The 10,000-nt window shown below is 45.2% G+C and overlaps 3 protein-coding genes across 5 annotated transcripts in view; 1 reads left to right on the forward strand and 2 right to left on the reverse strand.

Moving 5' to 3' along the window:
• Positions 1-1,747, reverse strand: part of LOC134194949 (PTB domain-containing engulfment adapter protein 1-like) — a 2,696-nt gene extending 949 nt beyond the window's left edge. Inside the window, exons 1-6 of the mRNA XM_062663936.1 lie at positions 1,603-1,747; positions 1,474-1,535; positions 1,343-1,414; positions 1,143-1,241; positions 926-1,063; positions 1-38 (exon numbers count right to left, since the gene is read on the reverse strand). The exon at positions 1-38 is cut by the window's left edge and continues 79 nt beyond it. Coding sequence (XP_062519920.1) covers positions 1-38; positions 926-1,063; positions 1,143-1,241; positions 1,343-1,414; positions 1,474-1,535; positions 1,603-1,705 — 512 coding nt within the window. The 5' untranslated portion in view covers positions 1,706-1,747. The remainder of the gene's footprint in view (positions 39-925; positions 1,064-1,142; positions 1,242-1,342; positions 1,415-1,473; positions 1,536-1,602) is intronic.
• Positions 1,748-1,984: 237 nt separating this feature from the next.
• Positions 1,985-5,397, reverse strand: LOC134194948 (GATA-binding factor 1-A-like). 2 transcript variants are annotated; one of them, XM_062663934.1, is made up of 5 exons: positions 5,248-5,397; positions 4,318-4,709; positions 3,574-4,104; positions 2,887-3,050; positions 1,985-2,820 (listed from the first exon to the last, which is right to left on the reverse strand). In XM_062663934.1, exons 2-5 carry the CDS (start codon positions 4,673-4,675, stop codon positions 2,341-2,343), a joined length of 1,533 nt encoding a protein of 510 aa, XP_062519918.1. In that variant the 5' UTR covers positions 4,676-4,709; positions 5,248-5,397; the 3' UTR covers positions 1,985-2,340. The 2 variants fall into 2 exon arrangements, with proteins under 2 accessions (XP_062519918.1, XP_062519919.1); XM_062663935.1 differs by having other exon boundaries at positions 2,887-3,032; positions 5,248-5,396.
• A 1,044-nt stretch (positions 5,398-6,441) lies between these two features.
• Positions 6,442-10,000, forward strand: part of LOC134195104 (coiled-coil domain-containing protein 13-like) — a 22,911-nt gene continuing 19,352 nt past the window's right edge. For both annotated transcript variants that reach the window (XM_062664117.1, XM_062664118.1), the window contains exon 1: positions 6,442-6,783. In XM_062664117.1, the coding sequence (XP_062520101.1) occupies positions 6,574-6,783 (210 nt within the window). In that variant the 5' untranslated portion in view covers positions 6,442-6,573. The remainder of the gene's footprint in view (positions 6,784-10,000) is intronic.

A 10,000-nucleotide genomic window follows, 5' to 3' on the forward strand; every position in this document is an offset into this window, starting at 1 on the left:
TCAAATGCCTGTCCAACACTGAGAGTAATCTCTTCAGCCTGAACGAATGAAAAGAATCAAGAACTTTTAATTAACTTTACGGGAGATCTCGGGGAGGTCATAAGAGTCTCTGTTTCTCGCCCTCCTCATAAAGCAAAGGGCCAGTTATTTGTTAGTTCAATCGCTGGGAAGCTATACACATCACTTATAGAAGGGACTGTCTGTGGTATGTATGCGGCCACTGTTACTAACAGTAGGAGATATCATTTGCTAGGTTTTGTAGATTGTAGGTGTATCTAACGTTTCGGGATCTTGTGCTGGAATATCTATCACCAGCGTGTTGTTTGTCTTTGGTTGTATTCGCTCTCCTAGTGATGTGTTTGCCTTCATTTTCCGTTCTTTTCTTTTCTTGGTCTGTTTATCTGTCTGTCTTCATTTATTTCAATACATTTTGAGCACAATTACAACACCAAATCTGTCTGTTTGTTTGTCTGTCTGTCTTTCTGTCTGTCTGTCTGTATGTGTGGCGTCTGTGGCTCAATTGGCATTTGGAGAATGGAAACATTCGGGACCTTTGGGTCAGAAGTTCAAGTACATGTGTATGGGATGGTCACAGACCTAATTCCCTTAGGCAAGGAACTTACATGCAATTGCCTCTCTCTATGGTGTCGTTTCTGTCAAAACAAGTACAGCAAGTGCATAGTGACTGTTGGTTCTAGAGTTACATCGTAACAAGTGACTACTACTAGCCTGTGGGCCCTAGAGGCTCTTGTAACCAAAAATGTATGTACGTATGTATGTATGTATGTATGTATGTATGTATGTATGTATGTATGTATGTACGTATGTATGTATGTATGTTCTTTTAAAATGTCTACACTGGTCTCAGGCACAATCCGTTTGTTTCTCCTCCACTAGCAATATCTGTCCCACCTACTAGACTCACCAAATTCTCTGTATCAAAAACGTAGCAGCTGTGAACTTCTTTCTGTTGATCTTTAGAGATGAAAGCGAATATCCTCTTGTCTTGTTTGTCGTCGGCACAATAGGAAATCCTCTTCAGCGAGATCTGATGCATTGTCAACTAACAAATAGCGCGCGCATCATACCAACATGAACGCCCAACACGCACACAAACAACGGACACACAGTCATATTCATACCTTTGTCTTAGCCTCTTGAATGCGGATAAACTGGCAACTGATACCTAAATCGATTTTCGGTGGCTTTACTCCCTCGCTCATCTTCACATGAGCAGAAAACTAGACAAACAAGCGCACGCAGTCACAATCTGTTTACCACGCGGTACCGGGCGAATTTCACGGTACCAGGCGGATTATTTCTACGGTACCAGTCGGAATACCTTGAGTCTCTTGATGGCCTCGCGCACTACTTCGTTTCCCTTTGGCTTGTCTACCTCTGTGACGCCCAAGAACTGCAACAATGACGTCAACACGCGTTGTAGAGAGTCTTCAACCTTGTGCGGTCACTCACCTTGACGGTGTAAATCACGCAGCCTCGAAGCATCGCTCCGGGCGGATGAATCCATTTCTTGCCTGCATAGCGAGTCATTTGAGTGACATTTGTTCTGGTTTTGAGTATGTAGCACACGATCGGGCTTACTCTTGCGTTTCGGTTGGCTTTTTATTCCCGTCGCCCATTGCGCGAACGTCGGCTTGCCAGCGCTGCTCGTGCTGGCCGTTCTGCGATCTTTCTGTTGAGACATGGCGGGCGGGAGGCGCTGCGTTGAAGAAAGATGATGCACGTGATCCCTCGTGATGGTCAATTCTGCCATTTTTGGCAAAGGGAAAGACAATGATTTACATCGTGAGTGATGTTAGGCATTTGGTGGAGTTGCGAATAGGGCGGTTAAAGCTACCTTTTAGGCGTTCAACAGCCGTTAAGCATCGCGGAGATTCTTGCGTCTAGATTTAATGCTTTATGTCTGGAGAGGAACTGAGCAGAATCGAACGGCGTTTTGAGACGACGCTGTGCGCAGTCGGTTGTTTTTACAGTCTTGTTCACTTATATACAGCAATGATTTAATTAACTTACGAACACCCGTATAAAACATGGCTTAGAAACTGCGCTACTTCCGTATATCTGCATCGAAGTTCTGCCAGGTGCATTCTGCATCAGCGACGACGAGTCTGAGTACAAAACATGATTCTGCAGCTACCGGGAAGGTGCCTGAATCTGCATGAATAAAACTGACTATCCTGGAAAGGGCATAACCGTATAGACTAGCTACGGAACACAACAAAAAAGGGTTAGGTCAGCATGCAATCCCATTGCTAGTAAGTTCAATATATAGAAACCCAAATGAAGTCTGATCCGTGTATCCATTCAGTAGTCGACTGTTTATGCAGCACAGTTGGCTAGAGCCGCCGGAGTCGGACCTTCCAGTCTTGCTATGTTTGAGAGAGCGACGAGTTTTCCGAACGGGTCACTTGAGAGGTCAGAAGAGATGGTGACAGGGAGGGATGGAAGAGTTCCTGTACGTTGAAGTGCCGACTGTGCGACTGCCATTGATGCGGCGGCGGACGCACTCAATGAGTAGTGACTCATTTCAGGTTGTGTCAGCGGTGAAATGGATGAATGAATGCCTGAAAAAGAGTTTGCCGCCGACTCCATTGGTCTACTCTTCTTCTTTGAAGAGAGTTTGCGATTACGAGTCTGAATGCAGTCCTTCTTGAGGCTAAGAGGACGGTTGACTTTGTGTAGCTTGTAGTAAAGGCCACACGCATTGCACACCGGTTCTCCCTTCTCGTTTCTGCGCCACAGTGTTGTCTGTGTTGTCTGACAATTTGCACAGCTTGTGCCCAGCCTCTTGGTAGCAGACTAAAGGGAACAAAGGTTTAACGTTAACTTTAATTATTGAGACTCAGTGAAATGTGGACGACTGACCAGGCGACGTTTGGGCTTCACTAGAGGCCGATTAGCGCCATTCATCTTGCAATACAGGCCACACGCATTGCAAAGGTATTGTCCTGTGCCATCTCTTCGCCAGAGTGGCGTCTGTGAGGCGCCACAATTGATGCATTCCCGGCCATCTACACAAGGAATAAAGCCTACGTAATAACACCATGTCGGAACACCATATAAGGGAATGAAAACAAATTATCACTTCTTTACAGAAGAAGCATCTACTGATGCCCATAAATCTGATATCAGTGTACTGTCACTGCAGCAACAACACCAAGCAGACGGACACAGCCCACTGGCAAGGACATGCAAACAGTCCAATCTTGTGCGACGGTCACAGATAGAAACCTCAGCCACCAGACAATCGGAAATAGCGACTTGGACAGTAGCATATCTGCCTAGTTTCCCAAAAATGACACCATCTCTTATCCTAGTTATGCATCATTAATAATATGTAATAGTACATATCTCATCCTCATGCTTTGAATGCACTAAAAGGGCGTACTGTCAGAGCCTTTCACTGTACTATACCTCATTCATGCCGCGAGGGAGGGCACAAAACACTTGCGTTACTCTGTGCCCTAGTAAACATGGTGTATCTTATCGGGCATCGTTATCAGATTTATGTGTCTTATCAACGCCTCGACGTGTTTAGAAGTGACAACTCACCACAGCTATTGCGGTTTGGACGCGGTTTCGGTCTCATCACTCCACCGTCCTGCAAGACGAAGCTGCTCGGATGTGGCGGAGGGAACACCCCCTGAGAAGAAGCGACTGCATCCGCACTGAAATAGAGAGGAGGAGGCGTGGGAAGCGTCGACTGCGAAGCAGAGTAGTAGCAACCTGCAGGAGGACGGTTATTGAACGGCAACGGATTGAGTCTGAACCCGTTCCCTTGCGAACCCGTTTCCAGGCCCTCGCTTGTTGGCTTCTCATCCATCGGAGACATCATGCTCGACGGAAAGTTGAAGACGCTGTTGGAGCATGCCGGAACGTTGGCCGACTGCGGTGCGCTGCGGCTCTGAACAGATGGAGATCGGTCCTCGTCAGTTGACGCTTTAGGTGATGGAGGAAATGACGAGTTCAAGTGAGGCGTTTCCGTCGTGTGAGGAGGACGAAACGCGGGACTCGGCGAGAAGCTGTTGGGCCACGGATGTAGATTGTATGGCGTAGCAGCCGACTGGCAGGGTGGAAGGACACCTGAAAGCGCAACATGAAGAAACACGGATGAGAACCATGGATGAGAACCATGGCGGAGGAAAGGCGTACGCAGGACGCGATACAGAGTACTGACACTAACCCCAACGCAAAACACCACCAAACAGCCATCACGCATTCACGCAATCCCTCTAGCAACAATCGATTGTGCAAACTTATTCCGTTCGTCGACGACGACTTAAAGCCTTAACTCACCTGGTGCTGCCTGCATCCATGGCTTATAGATATGGGGTTTGTACCCTCCCTGGGTCGATTCCACGCTTGGCTTTGCAAACGGCGAGACAAAACGTGCAGAATTCGCCGCCGCCAGACTGCCCTGAGAGTGCAGATACCCTTGAGGAGTGCGAGCAGAAACTGAAGTGAATGCTGAATGAGTCAGAGACATGGGCAAGTGGCTTGTCAGACTGTTGTTGCTGCTGCTGCTCGTTCCTCTGTCCTCACACTCACTCCAAGCTCCCGGAGCCATACCGCTAAGGCCGCTCACTCCACCGTATTGATTGAACTGGCAGCTTGGGTAGTCCAGCGCAGGATGCAACCATGCAGACCGCTCCATGACAACACCACCAACCCAAACTCCTCACGTGAATCTGAAACGCACACAGCCGGTCGAAATCACGCACAATAGGCACGAAAGCGTCAACCAAACACAATCTCAATAAAATTCGAAGAGAACGAGACCGAGCGGGTTGAATCCGTGCTGCAAATCGAAGGGAGAGAGAAAGGATATTGAGCAAGGCGCGAGCGTGGGGAACAGAGGCGTCGGTCTTAGGACAACCCTCTAGCTACACGTATTCGTTGCGAAACAGTAAGATGCGAGTCCCCAAAAGCTTACAATCTCCGAGCCTCGTGGCTCAAGTGTGTTACACCGATAACACCAGAACGGGTCCGCCCCATTTTCGCGCAGAGCTCGAGAACTGCAGCAACGGAAACGAAACGCAAATCGCACGGTAAACCAATCGAATGCAGTCGCTCTGTGCATCGGAATGGGAGATAAACAACACGCGAAGGGATCGGGAATCGACGCGAGGGACGAGTTTTATCGCCTCGCTCGCTAATTGCGCATCTGATAAACAAACCATAGCTGTCCGTCGCAGTGACGCGACGCGCGACGCAATTTTTGCTCACCGCTGAGACGGAGACGAGACGGCAGGACAACGACGGAACGAGAGGAAAGCGACACGATGTCGAGGCCCGACTGTGCGCGAGTTTGTGAGCGAATTACGACCGAGCGCCAGGATGGCGAGAACCGACAGGTCGTGGCGCCAGTATGTCGAATTACATTATTTGCACAATGAGAGGGTCCGCCCATCGTCGCTGATCGTATCGACGCGAATACGTGGGCGGAAGGTTTTGATTGTAGTGATTGGGCGAGGCGTGTTAATTGAGTTTGACACTTGAGGGATTGACACGTTGTTAAGTGATACAGACAGCGGAAGTTGGAAACGGACGACTGCGTGGGCGTGTTTAGCAGGAAGTGTGATGATCTCAGGGCTCGTGCAGAAGTGACTAACTCTCGCAGTTTCAGGCGGACGGCTCTGACATGTACGCGTACGTGTCCTCGCTTTAGTTCTCATGTTTAACTTCCGGTGACGTGCTACTCGACCGGAAGTATCGAAGTCATAATCTAAAGACACTTTGCATAGACGACGATAATCAATGTGCATACGATTTTGAATGTAATCGATCAATAGAAACAATTTCATACAGACCAACTAATTTTTCTAGTCGACCTTCTTTACAAATAGTAATAAATCAATAAATTAAAGTTTATCAGAGGATTCCATTTTGACTCTGAATTTGACTGCTGGCGTTTGGGTGTGGTCTGGAATCTGCCCTCAAGGCAAAATGTCAAAGTCAAGAATTCTAATTCTAATGTTTTATGAAAAACTTGTAAGCTGGCTGGTATATCGTTTTCTGCCTAATCTACTTGCTTTTGGTATGTCTTATGGTTGGCTTCATGTTCTCCGCGTTGTTGCTCTGAGAGAGAAGGGAAGAGAAGCTTCCGGTCTAATCTCCCCCATCTACACACAGCAGTTACTTACTACCTGCTGTATCTCATTCTTATCTGGTCGTGTGTGAGATGGACAAGATACGGACGTGTGGCTGTGTCTTGTTGCTTATGTTTGGTGTTGTAAACAGTAAGTAAATTATTTATATGGAGACCTGATACATATTTGGAGGGTGCACAAAAAGCTTGTGTTTTATAGCCTCTTGACTGTAATCGAATTTTATCATGCTTGGTTTGGTAATCAACTAAACTTAATTAGAGGGCGCGTGTAGTGATGCACTCTGTAGTGTCTGTACGTATAGCTGATTGAGAATGTCGCTAGACGATTTTGCGACCAAGTCTTCCGACATGTTGACTTGCTGATGACCTGTCCGCACGCTCTCTACTAGTTTATAAATCGTTTTTCATGTTGAAGTGTACAGCACAGCAAACATTTGATAGCTATGTATATCCGGGACCTTAGTTTAAATGGGCAACGGTCGATGGCACAGTCACAACAGTCGAGTTTTCGTGAGCGCTTTTTGGCGCTTCAGAGTCGCCAGACGGCGAGGTTGCGTGTCAAGAAAAGTGTATGCAAGGCAGGCGAAACGCTGAAGTTGCCTGATCGTCTGTTGGAGATGGGAAATTCGGACGGTGATGATCTGGCTCTTCAGGTACACACTGAGAACGTTTGAAGACAGACAGACAGACACACAGACAGACACACAGACAGACATGCAGACAGATTGACAGACAGACAGACAGACAGGTTTGACAGACAGACAGGCAGGCAGGCAGATAGACAGGTTTTGACAGACAGACATACAAACAGATAGACAGACAGACAGACAAATCGTTTATTGGATAGACCTACACACAAAAACACACACACACACACACACACACAACACACACACACACACACACACAACACACACACACACACACACACCACTGTTAAACTCAATCTGAGCTAACGTGATCAGACAGACACACAGACATACAGATTAGTACAGTTGTACATGCATTCATGTAGACACACTCTTCAACTTGTTTAATTAACTTAATAATTACTGAAACGTCGATCTATCATCAGTACTAATTGTTTGATACTAAACAAGCAGTAGGAAATGTAACATCAAACTTGAGATTATCAGATTCTAGTTATCTGACCGAGTGTGTACTGTTTTTTGTTATTTGGATGCATGAGTCTTCAATGATGGACTGTCACGTGATTGGCATTTTGCCTGGTGATAGGAACAGTTTCTCATTTTAGCGTCTTGTTAATTAATTATCTAGATTAAGACAGGCAAATAGAGTTGGATGGAGTTTGTTGGTTGCTTGGTTAGAGCCTTAGGAAATTGTTTCGTTTTGACTCAATGCTTTTTGATTTATTTTTAAATTTTTTCTGCAACCTTTGAATGGATTTGATTGTGCTGTAGATACTATATTTAGATTGGTTGGCAGAGGAATATAATGGTCAGTCGTTGGTCATTGACTGACCAACTGGTGTTCATGACCGACCTGACACACACAACACACACACACACACACACACACACACACACACACACACACACACACACACACACAGTGTGACCACATTGATTGGACATACATGATTGGCCAAGTCGTAATAGTTATTATGTGGATGATAGGGAATCAATGAGCAACCCAAAAGTTTAGACAAGTGACCGAAGCAACAGGCAAAATCTAGTTATAGAGTGATTGATGATGCCCAGATGCGTGAATAACCATACTGTAGTACTGTAGCAGTTTATATGTTGATAGCAAATAACTACGGTAGAGAATATGATGCAACAAGTAAAGAAATCAAACTAAATGTTGATGTTGATAATTACAAGAAACAATTGTGAAATTAAATAAGAATGAATGCCCAAAATTTAAAATGTCAGGTCAACCTCTTTTGCTAGAGCACGATGTCTGACCAAAAATTTTGCCTTATATTCCACTCCGGTTGGTCTGGTGTGTATCATGTGGGTCTATCTGATAATCGTGTCTCAACATGTGTTGTTACAACTTCACGATATGCTCTGAATCATGAGCAGAAGATGCATTAGAGAAAGTCGTCTCAAGAACAAAACTATTAAACGTTCAGGATCCTTTGCTAACTGAGACATCAAACTGGATGGCTGTATTTTTTTGGATTGTTCCTGTACAGCTGAGTATAATGATAACTACGTGTGATCACTTTGGGTGTACTGTACTGTATCATACATATCAGACAGCATATCAGCTTGATACGTAATTGTAGTGTTGCCATAAGGGTTGGACTTCCGATTCGAAGCATCGCTGATACATTCTATCCGCGATTGAGGGCAGGATATGCCGGTTCTTTGCAGTTTGCCTTCTGATTCTGAACTGATCTTTTGTAATGGAAATAGCTGTGAAGTAGAGCGACCGCAGGCAGACCCGCTGTCGTATTAGCACATGGTCACAAGCAGGTGTAAGGCTGTCAACACAGCAAATGACGCGGCTCTCAAACAGACGATTGACAGAGTCACTGAATTGGATAGTTCAGAATTCACTTCTCATGAACTATAATGATTACTACATCTGTTTGGAGCAATGGGTTGAAGACCAATGGTGATCGGATCGTACTAAACACAACTAGTAATGATGTTTGCTAATGACTTGCTGGTTATCGAAGAATTATGATAATTGAGAATTGTGTAGTACCATCTAACTGTGAGGGTCACAGAATTTCATACAAATGCATGTTTTTTTAAAATTTTGCTTGCTGTGAGGCGAAACTGTTAGACATCTACTACTGTAGCAATGTAGGACGGTGGCTTGATTTCGATTTACTCTTTGTTTATGGGTGTTATCACTTGGCACAGAGAGATGATTGAGGTGTATTGGCGGTATCAAGGTGACTTGCAAGATTGGCTTTGTTCCTTTATCGGTGGGTGTTGATGCTGGGGAAATCCATGATTGTAGTGTTTTGGGCGTGTTTTGTGAGAACGTTATCAGAGTAGAGAGAGTGACCAGTGGGACAGATGCCAGTTTTGGATTTGATAACAATGATTGGAACTAGCCACAGAAATGGTGGTTCAGATCTGGTAAAAGCGTGTTTAGACTAACCCTAACCGGTGGCTTGTAGGAACAAGTACAGAGAGTATGAGTTCGTAATTGGATGATGTTTGTAAGGTAAATACAGGGCCAACATCCGATTGGTTGATTTTCCAATATTTTATCACTCTCTATAGTCAGCCCCGCCTTCCTTTGTCAGATGTCTGAAGATGATGAAAAGGGAGGGGCTGCATGTGTGTGACTGTCATTGTGTTAGAAGGCATGTACAGCTACAGTATCATTTATTGAAATCGGCACAGATAGTCATCCAGCTGGACGTTTCGTTAAGCATTCTCCAGGTTTCTTTATTCACTACTTTTCACTATGACTAAATTGCTCGTGATTTCATGGCACCACAATGAAGTGATAGGTTGTTATATCTTTGTGTGATGTGAGAAAGAAGGGAGGGGACAAGGTAACCTGCAAGTGGATCCAGATTTTTGTATTAGGGTATCTATGGCTCTGTGCTGCTGCAGAATCAGCATGATGTGATACAGTGTGGCAATGCTGTTAATTAGGATACACGCACGTTCGTTTTGGCACACTCCCATGGGAAACGTGTTGGAAAATTGATGGTATTGAAGGCTGATTTCATTGCTCTCTGTGCTACCTTTCTCATTCGTTAGAAGCACTGCAATTGACATGGAGATTGTGACATCCAGAAATTGTGTGCATTGTGGCAATAATTGAGTGTAACATTAGTGTGTATGGGTCTTCCAATTTACTTGCAATTGGCATACGTGACAGTTAATTAGGCTGCACTGAGTCTTAAAAACAGACCATTGGTTGGTCGTTCAG

The sequence above is a fragment of the Corticium candelabrum genome, chromosome 19 (assembly GCF_963422355.1).
Source record: "Corticium candelabrum chromosome 19, ooCorCand1.1, whole genome shotgun sequence".
Taxonomy (NCBI): Eukaryota; Metazoa; Porifera; class Homoscleromorpha; order Homosclerophorida; family Plakinidae; genus Corticium; species Corticium candelabrum.

Bases quoted from the DNA above. Each gene is read 5' to 3' on its own strand.
- LOC134194948 (XM_062663934.1), bottom strand. From the start codon at position 4,675: ATGGAGCGGTCTGCATGGTTGCATCCTGCGCTGGACTACCCAAGCTGC. The intron at 4,105-4,317 runs GTGAGTTAAGGC...TTGCGCTTTCAG, and splicing joins ATGGATGCAGGCAGCACCAG to GTGTCCTTCCACCCTGCCAG. The intron at 3,051-3,573 runs GTGAGTTGTCAC...GTTATTACGTAG, and splicing joins TCCAAACCGCAATAGCTGTG to GCTTTATTCCTTGTGTAGAT.